The 16,241-nt window shown below is 39.8% G+C and overlaps 1 protein-coding gene across 2 annotated transcripts; it reads left to right on the plus strand.

Moving 5' to 3' along the window:
* Positions 1-7,536: 7,536 nt before the first annotated feature.
* pln (phospholamban) lies at positions 7,537-15,367 on the plus strand. 2 transcript variants are annotated; one of them, XM_038719653.1, is made up of 2 exons: positions 7,537-7,618; positions 14,018-15,367. In XM_038719653.1, exon 2 carries the CDS (start codon positions 14,264-14,266, stop codon positions 14,423-14,425), a length of 162 nt encoding a protein of 53 aa, XP_038575581.1. In that variant the 5' UTR covers positions 7,537-7,618; positions 14,018-14,263; the 3' UTR covers positions 14,426-15,367. The 2 variants fall into 2 exon arrangements, with proteins under 2 accessions (XP_038575581.1, XP_038575592.1); XM_038719664.1 differs by having other exon boundaries at positions 7,558-7,618; positions 14,021-15,367.
* Positions 15,368-16,241: the final 874 nt, after the last annotated feature.

Here is a 16,241-nt window from a genome sequence, read left to right on the forward strand (position 1 = left end):
CAGCTGTCTAGCTCACATAAACTCTCACTAAAATCATCATAGTGTAGTAAAAGTATTTTATGATTTGGGTTTCTATTATATTCAGATTGTGTGTCCAAAAGTCCAGTGAACTGGATTTGAGTTATTTTCAGAGGCCAAGTGTTCCGAGGCATTCCACATTTGAGTGGTTGTTGTCGGGCATCTCTGGGGAATGCCGTAGTTTAGAGGTGCCAGATTTGAGTGATTATTTTGGAGAAATGACAGGGGGGCCGTCGATGATCAGGTGCTGCGGATTTGTTTGGTTTTATTTCGTGAGGCCCGTTTGTTTTGTGTGGTTTTACTGATTGTGCATGCTGCACATTCCAGGATTGGGTGCACTGGATTAGTGTTACGATAGCCTGCTGTTGTCACGTTCGACTATTGAGGTACATCAGCAGACTAGATTAGAAGTCATTTTAGTTTCAACATCAGGTGTGTTGGAGTTGAGATGACAAGAGGATGCCGACTATTATGCCTCGGATTTGTGATGTTTCATATTTAGTAGGCTGGGTGTGTTTTTTATTTATTTTAGTTGGACAGATGAGGTGTACTGGCTTTGTGGATTATTTCAAGAGATGTGACACATTGATACCTCTGAAGGGGTTTTTGATATCAGATCAGAATGACAGGAAGCCTGCTCTGCTTTTGAAGTGTATATTTTGGTGGACAGGGTGCAATAGATTTGTGTTTATATTGGGAGCACTGGCAGCTGGCACAGTGTTCAGTAACTGGGGAAAGGTCTTTTGGTTTTCTGTGGGACTTTTGATCCCTGAGAACAAAACCCTTTATCGCCTTCTGAGCAGAGCAGAGCAGCAGCTGGGAGAGGTTCAGTTTCTTGCTTGAAGACACCTCAGCAGGCTGGATGCAAAGAGTTATGGGATTAAGTCTGGATGGCTCCAGGATGTACAGTACCACTTCTCTAACCACCGTGCTGCCCTGCACTCTCAAGCCTTGATAGAGACTTTAGTTCAAGAAACTTTATGAAATATGAAATGCTCTAAAGAGCTGTTTGAGAAAATCCTCCTGAACCCTTAGAATCTGAAATCACTTTCAGATAAATTTGAACAAAAACATCAATTAAAACTTTTTACAGGTGAGTTTTACAGGTGAATTGGGAAAACAAAAACAACTCCTTCCTAATGGTAATGGGTGAATATGAATGCCATTTATAGGAGATAACACCTTTGTAACAACCCTTTGTGATTCTATATGTATATAGTTAATAAATACAATTTGTTGCTTGGGTGATTATGGTTCCACATATAACATCTGAACCAGAGACATTTGTGTGTGTGTGTCAGTTGATGATGAGTCAGACTGACGTGCTGCTCTACAGGCTTTGAACACAGTCAGTCTCTTCCTTTACGTCACTCACCTTGTATTTTTACTGCTGCTGTGGAACGTCCTGCACTCTCAAAGAAATGTGAATCAAAGACAGTATCTCCAAAAATGTTAACATCAGAAAATATGATTTATTCTCCATACACACACACACACACACACACTGCGCCACACACCTCCAGCTAATTGGATTCTCTGCATGTCTCAATTGCCAGCAATCCAAATAAGTCATTAAAATGAGCTCATCAGATGGAGGTGTATGTGGTCTGTGTTTCAATTGCAGTAGTCTTGTAATCACATTAGGTTCAGTGCATTAGCGTGCACACTGATGCGGCCATCACTGTTAGAAACCCCAGGGGATTTTTTTTTAACCCTGCTCAGTGATGGATAAACTTTCCATTGAGTTGAAACCTGTGTGGGGTGTATCATTTTAAGGTCGACTGGGTTATTCTTATTAGAAATGATCTGATGTACATCATTCAGCATTTACAGAACTACTCGCAGGAGAAACATTTGACATTTTCACACTACTGGTTAGGCTCTACACTGTCTGAATTGTTTAATAAAGGAACCAGAATGAATCTTTAATCCACCTGAGTTTCTAAATTAGATTTTTCTAAATTTAATCTCTGTAAAATTCTATTCACAAACACTGTCATGTTATTAAAGTGAGTTTGAGAGGAGAATTGTTGTGTCTTGGGTTGGTACTGTACTTTAAAAGCCCATATCAGATAAATCCCGCACTTAGTCGGAGGCCTCTGGGGGAAAGCTAGTTGTAGGCTTCTCCACATAGCTGGCTATATCTGGAGAACAGAGAGAGTGAGGGAAAGAGAGAATGTGTGTGAAGCTGCCAACAGCAGCAGTAAGTCCTCCAGAGTAAACACAACTGATGGGGTAAACCCTCCCACTACCCCTCTCCACCCCTGAAATGCCCTTTCTCTCTCATCCTCTATCCATCTATTTCTTTGTCTCATGTATTACAAGCAATATACATCATTAAGACAATTATATCAACACAGTGACAAGGAGGGCTTTAAAAGCATAATAAACAGCAGTGTTATTAACTATAATGCAATCAATTCATATCTAACATTAGTTTCATTTACACAGAGGAGAGGAGTTTAAGACAAGGTCTTTGTAAGTAAATATTTCTTCAACACTTCCTTCTGTAAAGAAACAGCTGACATGTAATGCCAAACATTCCTGCTATATTTATAATATACTGTAGTTATTATACATGCATAATATAGAGTTTTCCTGAAGCTTGTTCTCTGACATGTGCAGTGGTTTCCTTAGAAGAACAAGGCTCAAATTATACTTTCTGTATTAGCTGCAAGGGTTCATGCCATGAACATCCTGTCATCAGACCTCTGTCCAGATGTCCGCATGTACCCATAAATGTACGACAGTGTGGACTGTGTGTCTGTGTTGGAGTATATAAGGGCCTTAAGAGCCCTTATTGTAAGTGTAGCCAAGTGTCTCTGACACAAGTTATTTATTTGAATGAGATACGTGCATGCTAAATCCTGGCAGCTTACATTGTTCATCAATACTATTCCTGCTGTTATTCGATGAAAGATAAAAATAATTGACACAGTGATGACGTTTCAAAGTCATCAAGTGTCATAGTATTTTAAAGTGCTGTGTCTTAATGTGGCGTCTGATGAGCATCTGTTACTCAATTTGTTTTTTCGTCTTTGTCTTGTGAACATGTCCAAACCAAGTGGGAAGCTTCCGGAAGCGAAGTCTCTTAAACCTGCATTCTATTGAATGGCCAGCAGGGGGCAACTCTTCTGGTTCCATTAGAAATAATGGCAAAATGACCCTACTTCTAAGCTGATTTATTACCTCAGCAAACACTTTCATAATGTGTTTATGGTCTCAATCGCTAGTTTCAAGTCTTCTCTAATAAAGCATGACGTTCATTTAGTAAATTATAGTCCCATTTAGAGGAAAATAGACCATAAAGCAGAGTATGCTTCAGGGCGGGAGTATCTGTGATTGACAAGTCGTTACCATGGCGACCTGTCAATCAGGTTAGAGTGACTCGTACCCACGGCACTGTGTAAATTTAACCAGCCCCACTGAAAAAGCTTATTAGGAGTTGGCTGTTCATTTTCTCTGGCGAGTATATTTAGTTTTGAGCCTGTTTTTGGCAAGACAAAATTATCATTCCGGTTAAAATGACAGCTTCAATTACAGATGCACCTAGTTAAGCAAGCTAGCTAGCTCCACACGGATCCGTTGGCTCCACCGTCTCTTCCAAATATAGTCATGTCTGGTGTGGCTGGTTGCAAAAAAATCCACATGGTGGCGCCCTAACAGCCAAACTCAAGGATTCAAAACGGCAGCCAACAAACCATCGGGTGACATTACGATGACTACGTTCACTTCTTTTATACAGTCTATGGTCCCTACAAATGCTAGCATTTCTTCTTAGCAAAGTGTTTTTTTCCTTTGGTGCTAATATAGAGGGCAGATTGAGAATCCAAAATACATATGGTTGGTCCTCTGGGGAGCATGAATGTCTCCAGTAAATTTAATGGCAATCTGCTCATTAGATTTTAAATTTGGCTTGTGAGTGCTGCCAGACGAAAGGTCCCCCAACGTAATCAAGAATAACCCTCTTGTGTCTGTGAACATCCGTTTCATGAGACTCAATGGGAGTCAAAATGTCACATGTGACACTGACAGTATTTGGTTTTGGTGTATGTGTCCTGAACTCTCCTCTTTGATCAGGAGGTAACAAATCTCTCGCTCTTCCAACTGGCAGCAGAGGCACTGTCTGTTTCCCCTGGCCTGCCGTGGTTTTTCGATAACAGTCTAGTTGTTTCTCTCACTCTGCATCTTCCTCTCTTTCTAGTCTTAGCAGAGCAGTCAGGCATTTCACCATGTAAGGCTGCAGAGCTGAACTCCTCCTGGGAAGGAAAAAAAAGGGAAGCGGTTTTTCTTGTGGACCATTTTTAATAACCATTTTCCACCTGAAAATAAAAGCAGTGTGTTTGTGAAGATTGAGAAGAAGATGGTGATAATGATAATGGATCGTTTAGACTCTTCTTGTCCATTATATAATCATATACATGTCTCACCACTTAAGATAAACATTATGGAAGAGGTTATTTTATTGCCTGAGGAATCCTTTCTTTTAACCTCTCAGGGAAGTTTCAGTATGAGCAATGCTCTTAGGATTGCCCGTGTTCACACTCCCACAGCTCCACACTTAGTGTAAAGCCTGAAGTGATGGCCAGCTCCTCACAGGTTAGAGGGCCTTGCTCAATGGCACCTCAGTGGTGGTAATGACTTTCACTCGCCACACACACATTTATCCTGCCAGTAATGTACATTGCGGCTGTGAGTTGCTGCATTACTTCCTAAACATTTTCCAATAATCAGTAACCCTCTTTCTGGCATCAAAAACTAATCAAGGGAAACGTAACACTGTTTAAATGTAATTAAACAATATTACAGTAGTTTGACTGCATGCTAACATGCTCACAATGACAATGCTAACATATGCTGTTGTTTAGATAGTATAATGTAACCCATGTTAATTTAGTGTGCTAGCATGTTAATATTTGCAAATGAGCAATAAACACAAAGTACAGCTAAGGATTATGGGAATGTCATTAGTTTTGCAGGGATTTTGCAAATTAGAATTTTGACCTGATTAAAGGTCAGGGGATCACCAAAGCTATAATTCATCCTGAGGGGAACATGTATATAACACATTTTGGTAATCAGTGCAATAGTTGTTGAGACATTTCATTGACATGTGTCAACCTCATGGTGGCGCTAGAGGAAAAATTCAGGAGATAATTAGGATGCATCATCTGGGGACCATTAATGTCTGTAAGGGAATCCATCAAATAGTTGCCAAGATATTTCAGTCTGCATCAAAGTGGTGGACTGACAGACCAAGAATGCTATCCAGTTAGCTAAAAAGCAAACAAAGGAACCTTGTGAGTTGTCTTGGCTAAAATCTTCATCCCTTTGGAGACAGATGACCTTTTAAATTGTTTTACCTACAACATTTCTTGATACCGCACTGCATGTCTTATGTCATTACATCATTCCACCACCATTGGGCCTCTGGGATTATTTGTTTTGTTGTATAAAGGCCAGCGTTTGTTCTGTGTACCAACACAAAGGCCTGAAAAACACCAACTCATCCTCCCTGTCCCAATAGTTAGCCTTTTAGACTGTAACCGTCAGACTTTAAGAAGACAGTACTAATGACCTGGAGAAGGACAAATCTGACCAAAAATTTCATAAATACAGCATGTCCATTTGTCTAAGATGTTTTATTCAGTTGTGTAGAATTTTAATGGCCCTTTCTTTCTTTCTGATGTGTTTTTGCATTGTACATGGAACATAATTATTTTTATCTCAGTAGATTTGACGGCTTATTTTACTCTCCTGCTGATCACACTTTTTTTTTTCACGTCATGTGTTTGTGAAAGAGGGGAACTGTCTGTTTTCTTTAATCCATTTTCATCTCCCACTTGAGCAGCCCAGCTTTCCCAAAGGGAAGATCAATGTTTCACGTTATCTTTGGAAAAAATATAGTTGTCATAAAAGAGGGTGATATAAACATCTCCTTGTCCGCGTCCTCAGAAGGTCTGAAGTGTGTATCCATAGTATAGCAGTGAGTAGCAATCACAACAAAGCCGACTGCCCCGGTACATGACTGACAGCCTGTTTACATGCAGATTCTCCTTATAAGGCAGATGCAATGCTTTCTGGGCCGCGGCAGGGGGGTTATTTTTACTTTTTCCAGACTTTTTTGAACCCCTTGTTGCTTTTGATGTCTCCCAAGTGGAGAACACTGTCCAGAACTTGAAAATGAGTTGCTGTGACACAATAAATTCTCTGGTGTTACTGTGCTCTTGCTATCACACCAAAAAAATCTATTACTTATTCTCCAACAGCAGCAAAAATGGATGTTACATGGATGAAATAACGGCAGTACAAATTTAGATAACAAGGCTAAATTATGTGTGGTCATATCCAAACTGTATATTTAGAGGTGCCATCAGCTGTTTGTGGTTCGTGCCAAATGTATCGGGCTGCCAGGATAATGAAGACAATAGAGTAGCCCAGCCGTGATGTTTGATTGTAGGCCAAACTGCAAGCTGGCTCTGCCATGACGCGCTGGTCATTTCCATCCAACACGTCACAGATGTGTTGAAGGATGAGGAATCCAAACATGGTCACCGGCCCGTTACATACATTAAGGATGCTCACCAATGGCACTAAAAGGAAGTGTAAATAAGTGGATGAGCACAAGAAAAGAAATTCCCTTTCTTCCCTTTTTTCCTGGTCAGGATGGATCAGCATTGGTGTCTTTTTCTGGCTGAACATATTTGATTTGACTGAATTGAAAAAAGCTAGTCTAGCTTCTGTAAATGTCATCTCTTATTTAGGTTTCTTTCAATGGTCTCTGAAAAGTAAAATGTGTTGGTGAGGATTACTATTCATATTTTAAAGATACATTTGTGTCTGCCAGAACATTTATTAGAATTTAAAGTATACAAAAAAGTACATGGCAGAGAAAGCCATACATCATTATAACTGTTGGCTCCTCCATTATCCATGATACAAAGCTCTCTTCTAATGTAATTTTCCCGACTTTTTAACTGTGATATCTGCTGTTTAAAAGATGTCTAAGCCTACAATCAAAGGTATTATGGCCTATGGGAAATGGTTATTGTTACAAGCTGCTCAAGCAACAATATTATTACTATTTTAATTACCATCCTTATCTACATATGTGGAGTGACGATGACAGCGTTGAGCAATGCTATGTTTTAATGCTGGATTTTTTGTGATTTGCATCATCACAAGTGTCATAAAATTTATTTATGCCAAAAATAAACTATTCAACACAGACACTTTAGCTTGTCATAATGTATCGTATAACCATTTCAAATGCGTTTCGACTTTTTATCTTTCATGATGAGGTTCCAAGCTTGAGTACATTAAGTATTGTTTGGTTGGTTTAACAACTTTCAAAGTGTAAGGACTCAAACCCAAATTCCTGAACAAAACTGAACTGGTACATAGTAGCTACTGCATGTATAATTCACCAGACCTGGTACAACCTTGGTATCCCCAATCTCCGAAAATCTTTTCCGGGATGTCCTGCCTCTCTCCCTCTCTCTCTCCCCCTCTCTCTCACTTTGTGTTTACAGCCTTGTAGAGCGCTGCATATCTGACATTTCTCTCTCCAACTCCAACCAGCTCTGTGCTCATCTGAAAGGTAAGAACCAGCATCCTCACAGCTGATCTTTAATTCTGATTTCATGTTACAGTAGTAGATGGGGAAGATAATATTGATACAGATGATGTATGCCAGATGCTTAGAATTAATCATCAAGATTAGATGATTAAAGATGTTATTATTTCTAGTACATTAAATGACCATGAAACAACTTTTAGTAAAGCGTAAAGGCTTCCTGAAGTCAGTCACAGTCAGACATCATTGACCTTAGTATGTGTGTAGTAGGCTGTGTTTTATGTGAAGATGCAGAGGAGCACTGAATGAATCACTGCTTCTTATAAAAAGTCATTGTTCACATACAGTAAACATAGCTCTGAACAGAGGGGCAGGGGGGATGGAAACTGGACTGAACCTCCCAGAGGGATAAACACTCATCTGTACTTCTTCCATTCCCATCCAAAGCACATGATTTTATTTTAGAGTGCTGAGCAGTTTTATAGCTTAAGTTTAAAGTAGCATTCACTAACAAATTATATTGACCTTAGGTTTAAAGCCAAACTGGTGTGATATGACAAACTGTTATGGTAAAACTGGCTATAAAAGAAGGTAAACTTAGGAGAATGATTTTATTAGAATTATGATTCTTGCTTAAATGTTTGTGTTAGAGTCCTGTGGTGATCCTGATGCGTTTTCATCTTTTGACTTTTCTGTATTCCACAATGACCTCAAGTTGGTATGTGGCCCTAGATACACATAAAGAAGCTAAAGAAACCCTACTAAAGTAAGTTTTGTTTGTAAATGCAATACAATAAAGAGGAAGTAAACCTATAAACAAATATCCAAATGCAGAAAGATTTGTTAACCCTGATAAGATTTTTTCATAGTCATTCATTAATCATCAAGAAGCACATTAGCGGTCTATTATCTAGCACAAACTAAGATACATAAAGTACATTTACCGCGGTCACACAGTTTCTGTAGCATCACATAATTTATCCATCTATCAGCAGGTGTGTGACACTTAGCATGCCCCACTTAAAATAATAGGTCAGCGTCAACACACCAATGCATCTGTCTAACCCACATTTTACTACTCGATAGCTGTTTTTTTTTACTGTCAGTATGCATGTGCCACAAGCTGTAAGAAGTACTGCAGCTGTTTTATTTACATAAATATATAGATTTTGATTGAATCATAACTGCAAAGACAGGAGAAGAAACTAAAAAACTATCTCAGTATCTGTACAGACGGCTCACCTCAGCTGTTAATTCTTCAAAATAACAAAGAAGAATAATACCAAGTATGGGAGTATGGTGACGATACTAAATATGGACACACACACACACACACACACACACACACGCACACACACACACACACCACTTCTCCCAAACAGTGTTTGTGATGGAAATATTTCCGTCTGAAACTTTGTTGTCAGTAACTTTCGTATCTGACGACACATCGACACATCAAAACCCCTCTGTTGCTCACACTGGAGGTATTTAGCTCTTGGCAACAGCAGCTCATTATAAAAGTGCAACATGGTCCTTTCAACAGAGACAAGAGTTATCTTTTACAGTAACAACCACCTAAAAGTAAAACGCCTCAATTACGCAGTTTACTAATGCTTCAAACAGTTACACTTGAATTGTGAGTTGGAATATCCATTAAATGAAAAGTAAGCAAGAAAATAAAATATTGAAATGAACAAAATATGTAATATTCTAATAACAGGCCGATATACCTGTTAAAGGACTTATAATAATATAATTAACTGTATTTAATTATACTGTTTAAGGTCCAGTGTGTTATATTTATGAGGATCTATTAACAGAAATGCAATGTAATATCCGTAACTATGTTTTCAGTAGTGTATAAACCTTACATAATAAACCTTATGTTAGACATTTCTATCCATATACACCTTGGATAATGGAGGAGACCTCTTACATGGACGTCGCCATGTTTCTACAGTAGCCGAAAGGGACAAACAGCTGTACAGAGCGCGTTTAGTCACTATGTTGAATATGTAAAACAAGAAGTATTAGTAGTAAGGAGGACCACACGTAGGGGTGGGAGAAATAATCGATTCTTAGATGCATCGCGCTATGGACATGGAAGATTATGAATCAATTAACAAATGTCTAAAAATCGATTATTAAATTTTAATTGATAACGTAATGTTGACGGAACACAAAAGACAGAACTCGCGGAAGTGCTGCGCTCGGACCGTCTGTGAAGTGCACACAACAGAGAGACCACCAGTGTTCCCCTGTATTCCGCACACCACCGCTGCAGAATGAATAACCACCCTACTAAAATGTCATACAATCATTAATATCAATGCGAAAAATATTAGCAGTAAGTTTCTGTCTGGCAGTAAACGTGCAGTGTAGGTCACAGTGTGTCTGTTAATAAAAGTTTGTGGTTTCCCTAACTGCTGGAAAAGTGAAGGCGGTTAGCGCAAGCTAACATCTCCCCTGTACATGGGGTTGCTCTCAGTCCCCCACACCAGACTCCAGTCCTCTGAATCATAATCGAATCGTGAGGTGCCCAGAGATTCCCGCTCCTAACCACACGTACTACAGAGCGTGTCGGCCACCGTAGCTTCTCCTCCCTGCTTGCAAAGGGAAGGGTGAGCGGTGACTCATGGTGCATTCATGTGGTGTTGTAATAATCTGAATCTGAAAGAGGATTAAAGTGTACATGGATATAAATAAGTAAACAGAGCAGTATACAAATATATAAGAAGACAATAAAAACTTTGCTTGGGGTAGTTTATATTTTATAAAGATATTTAAAGAGGACCACATGTTGACAGTTTTCACAGCCTTTTTGTTGTTGGATTTAGAAATTAAAATTGATATAATGTACAACCTCATAGAGAAAAGGTAAAAAGTTTGTTTTTTTATTGCTAAATTTACAATTAACATTAGAAGTAATACATTTGTTATGATGTACTTATTTTTTCAGAGGAGCAAGTTAATGCACAGTGAGCCATTAGTTGCAATTCACAATGCTCCCCACTAGATGCCACTAAAACCTATGCACTGAACTTTTAATACTACAGAAGTAACAGATTTGTAAATTTTTCTTTGTAGAAATTTAAGATCAGAGATACATTCATTAATCTACAGTGGAGAACTGTGATTGATAAAAGCACAGATGACTGTGATCCACATCTGAAGGTTCTGGCATCACCCAAATGGTTACTCATTGACTTTACTATTTACTTTTAGAGCCAGAAAAAACAAACAAAGAAACGTATCCAAAAGATGAAGGATGGAACTGAGGTGCAAACATTGAAATTACCAGGGCTGACAGTGATGGGCTGTTATTAAGTAGGATTAATAACTCCTTAATGGAACAATGATTGTCAAAATTGGCACCAAGTCATAATAAAATAGTGAAATTAACTTCCTTTTGGGGGGGAAAAGAAATTGGGAGTTTAGATTGTCTTGGAGCCACCATCTACTGGTCATTAGAGGTACTTCATCTGAAGATATCAACTTTCATCATTGATAGATGGCATCTATACTAAGCAACTTTTTGGCTTGTGGCTATAGCCATTTACTTTTAGAGGCGTTGAAGGATAAAACATCTGCTTTAACCATGATCAATTGTTTGTGTTATTGGTTAATGTGTCAACAAATTGGATTCAGGGCTGCCACTCTCAGCCTCTTAGCAGCCTGCCCAACTCCTCCAGTTCCTGCGTCTCGTCCAGTTGCATGCTTTTATGTAAAAGGCATAACACAGATCAATCAATCACAGAGCAGAGAAGCAGTACAGACAGAGAGCCGAGGATAGCCACATGTGATGAAATAAAAATGGGAGAGAGATAAGACTGGGTATATTCACTCATTTCGCTTCTGTGGTAATGAGGATTTACTTGTGCACTAGTCACAAAAAAGAATGACAGTCTGTATTCCAGGGTGAAATGACTGGCAGGCAGCACTCGGCACGTAATGATGCGGCTGATGTGCACAGACGAGTGGAGGATAAAGTGGAGCACCAGTCACTCACACGCTGTCAGTCACATAGTGGTGAAGCCCCACACACAAGATGAGTCCAATTTAACCACAAGGTGTCAAAGGTCAAAGTTCTGGCAGGACAAAAATGGGAGAAGTAAATGAAAGACAGGAAGAATGGAGGTTTTATCAGAGCTGTATTGAGTGATTCAAGGGCCAAGCTGGACAGGGGCCTCACAGTCTGCCAGGGATAAAAACATGCATTGTTTTATGTTTGTTATGAGCTGTTTAGAGGAGGCCGGTAATTTAAAGTCTCATGGGAATTGGAGATTTTTGTTATTTATCGCAGCTGAGTGGAGAAGTCACTGCCTTAAGATGCAGTTCCTCTAACGGCCATTCGATGGTGGCAACATGAAAATCTCTCATTGCACAGATTGCAAAAGTTAGTCAAATCAGTCACCATTTTTTGTTTTTTTTGTTTTTTTTCCAAACATGGCAGCGACATGGTAAAATCTTCAGTCCAACATGTCCATTCAGAAAACTATGAGTAAAGACACAAAGGCGAATGCCAGCTGTCAAAAGCAGAACAGAGAGGATGGTCCTCCAGTGGCTTTTTCTACTGAAATTACTTATTAAATTGTATTATTTATAACTTTTTGCTCATTAAAATGTTGAGCTGTTAAAGCATCATAGAGCAAAATACACTACATTTAGAAAAGAAAATGGAAATAGCAGAGTGGGTTTGGATGCATATTGAACATAAAGGGTTGGCACAAGGAGTAACACCGTGAATGTGTCAGCAGTTTAAGTCAATCCACTTCAAACAAAACTAAGCCTCTAAATATAGGTAATTTTAGGTGAGACGCTGTTTTAAACTCCAGCACATTTTAACGTACACGCAGAGAGGTTGTGTAAGTCTTCAGGGCTTAGCAATCAAACTTGAAAACCTTCTGCTGTCCGGTCAGAAGTTAAGAGGTCTCAGAGCAGACTGACGCTCTCACAGAATTATCCCATGGGGTATGAGAAAGTGTGTGTGTGTGTGTGTGTGTGTGTGTGTGTGTGTTTTAAAGGTGTTAACGTGTCAGGTGATAATGGGTGACTCAAAGGCAGATTAAAAGGTGGAAGAAACAAAAGTGAAATGATAAAAATAGATGTGTTGAAATGTCTGTAGAAGGCATCAAATGGCTTAAATGACTCTTGTTGTCTGTATGGATCTCAAACTGCAGCAAAGTAACAGGAAAGAGGATATACAATGCACAGATTATCACCCTAACATCAGAAATCACTAAGAATCCAAAGCTGTCACTATGTCGTCCCTTTTTATATCATAGCATGTTATGAACGGTGTACCCGGCAGGGGCCACCAGCAGGACTTTTAATCTTGTTAAAAATAGAAAAGAACTTGGCAGAGTTGCGGCACAAGTGGTAAGATGTTCACTGTTTGTGGGAGCCACTAATGCAAGAGCACGGTCACCTTGTCACACTGACTCTGATCTCAGAAGTCGCAGATCAGATGACAAAATGGGATTTAGCAGAGTGTGGCAAGCCTACAGCTGCACTGTGAAGCTCATTATTTCTGCTAACATGCTATATTATCGACATGCAGTGGAGTGTTTAGACTATTATGAGAGGAAACATTATGACTTACTCTGTCTGGTATAACCAGCAGCTTATGTTGGCTAATGTTACACCACATTTTCAAAAAGGCCCCAACAACCTATTTTCTCAATCTGTTTGAGGAGGATAAAAGGTTCCTGTGTTTGTGTTTTTTGTCATATTCTCTTTGGTTTGAAGTGGGTGGGTCTCAGTTGGAAAAGGGTGACGTCATGGATTTAAGGGCACCAATCAGGATTTCAATCAAAATGAGTCCGTGAGTTGTTTGCTAATGTTACCAGCCCAAACCATGCCCACACAGTCCTGATAAAGCACATCAGCAGAGCTTATTGGCTTTTAAATTCTTAATAAATAAAACTTTTTCTTACTTTAATACTTTAACTTCGTCTGCTGATTATTTAGCCATGGATATTTAATGTTTAACATTTTGAAACAAAGTTTTCAGGGGCTTTAAAATGAAACATTTTATTGTATGCATCAGCCTAAATAGTAAATTTCATTAATCATATGTGTATTGTATTTTAGTTCTTTTCATTGCTCATTTTCCTGTGTATGTACACTGTCATTCACATTGCTGTCATGACATATGCGTTGCAGTCACTCCTTGCTTAACACATCACCAGACCTCAACTGGCGCCTCTGAGCAGCTCTCTAATCATCACACCATGTACTGCGATACAGAAAGGTCACACGGGTTCTCAACCAGGAGACACCACCCGCAGGAGGGCGCTGAAGTGCTCCTCAGTTTCAGATGTTAATGATAGCACGAAGGCAAAGTGAGAATAAACCTAACAGTGAGTCTTCAACAGCCTTTTCTTACTGTCTGTGTTTTTTCCCACCTCCTTTTCTCACTAGCAGAGAGAAGATATCTGCTTTTGTTGTTACCAGGACTGAACCACATCAGGCCAGGCTGCATTAAAACACCTGACCTGAGCTCATCTCCAGACAACCAGCAGCAGTTTGATTTCCCGATTTCCCCTCTTCAAACCAGCCGGACCAGCTCAGTCCAGCTCCACTCCGTCCAAACAGGCCGTGCAGCCTGGAAGAACTCTTAACTCTTACCATCCCATCAGATCAAAATCTAACCACTCCGCTGTCTCCATGGAGCGCGTTCAGCACATGACCAAGTCGGCCATCCGCCGAGCGTCTCAAATCGAGGTGAATCCGCAAGCCAAGAGGAACCTGCAGGAGCTGTTTGTCAACTTCACCCTCATCCTCATATGCCTGCTGCTCATTTACATCATCGTCCTGCTGAGCAGCTGAGAACAGCAGACCCCTATACAGAGAGTCTGGCTGGGCTCGGCTGTGGACAAGGGTTCGGCTGAGATATGGGCTTTACTGCTGCACACAGATCAGATTACTAATAAAGCAATAATAGCATCCCCATATATCATCCTAACCCCATTTGAAAGCAGCTATGATGAAGGATCATGGAGGTGGAATGAGTCCATGTGGAAACAATAACAGCCAAACTCTTTCAAATAGTTTCTATGGGAGCTGATCAGGGATCAGCTTCCCTGTCTCTCTTTCTCAAAGGGAATGATCAAATGTGACCCGACTTCAACAGTTTAAACTTCACTGATATGCTGTATGTATGTATATGTGCCTGCTGCTCATTCACAGTGAACACCCTGCTTGCATTACAGTGTGTTGATGTAAACTGCCTCCATCCTTACAGACTGTAAGACAATGTCTCCTGCTTAAATAATAATAGCTGCAACGTGCATAATACTAAAATACCAATACATGACATTACATTGTTTAACTTCCATTTCCCATGAGCCCTTTTGCTTCCTGCTGCCCCCCCCCCCCCCCCCCCCCCAAACACCAGGAGAAAGATAAACATGCTGGAAATAATGTTTTCCATTAAGTATTTTTACTTCCTCCTTGGTCTGCCACTGCCACATACCACACACAGTAGGAACACATGGATGTGACGTCTGTAACATCAGAACCAGGGCCTAAAGATCCACATTGGTGAAAAAGAAACCGGAACAGGGAGGCAGCAAACAACATGGCTTAGTGTGATAGGCTGAGGTGCCTGTCACTAAAAGTAAACATGCCCCAAAACATAGCTTCTCCACCTAACTATAATAATAATAATCCTTATTTGTAGAGCACTTTTCAAAAACAAGTTACAAAGTGCTTTAACAAGTGTAAAGAATAATACAAAAAAACAACATAAGAGCATGAAAAATTAATATAAAATTAGTAAAATACAATAAAATAAAGTCAAATAAGATCGGGAAAGGCTTTCCTATAAAAGTATGTTTTAAGAAGGGACTTAAAAGAGTTCACTGACTCAGCCGACCTGATTTCCTCAGGCAGGCTGTTCCAGAGCCTCGGGGCCCTGACAGCAAACGCTCTGTCCCCTTTAGTTTTCAGTCGAGACTCTGGAACAGATAACAGACCTCTGCCCGAGGATCTCAAGGTACATGCTGGTGCATATGGGACTAAAAGGTCAGAAATATAACAAGGCGAGAGGCCATGAAGAGCTTTAAAAGTGATCAATAGAATTTTAAAGTCAATTCTAAAACATACTGGGAGCCAGTGTAATGAAGCTAAAATAGGAGTAATGTGGTCATATTTCTTTGTTCTGGTTAAAAGCCTGGCAGCTGAGTTCTGGACAGTCTGGAGTCGATCAATAGATTTTTGGATTAAACAGGTGAAAAGGCTGTTGCAATAATCCAGGCGTGATGAGATGAAGGCGTGTAAAATGGTCTCGGTGTCCTTAAAAGTTAACATAGATCGAATTTTTGCTATATTTCTAAGTTGATAAAAACATGATTGAACAAGCTTTGTGGTGTGCTGCTCGAAATTTAAATTACTATCAAACCAAACACCAAGGTTCTTTGCCACAGGCTTAATGTGATTTACTAGGGAACCAGCAGATGGCAGTATTTGATTTGCCATCTGTTGAGACCCGATGACCAGGATTTCTGTTTTGTCTTTTCAGCTGGAGGAAATTAACTAGGAGTTGCCAAGTGTGAAGTCCTTTTTCTCAGTACGACAGGTGACAAAGGCCCAATACCAATGTCCACCCTCACAGACTCACAGACTTTGAGGCGCGTTCCCAGTA

This window comes from Micropterus salmoides, unplaced genomic scaffold (assembly GCF_014851395.1).
Source record: "Micropterus salmoides isolate LMB-PRFRI ecotype aquatic unplaced genomic scaffold, ASM1485139v1 Ms_hic_scaffold_1, whole genome shotgun sequence".
In the NCBI taxonomy this organism is placed as follows: Eukaryota; Metazoa; Chordata; class Actinopteri; order Centrarchiformes; family Centrarchidae; genus Micropterus; species Micropterus salmoides.

What these genes read in the sequence shown, in the direction of transcription:
- pln (XM_038719653.1), top strand. Translation starts at nt 14,264, where the DNA reads ATGGAGCGCGTTCAGCACATGACCAAGTCGGCCATCCGCCGAGCGTCT.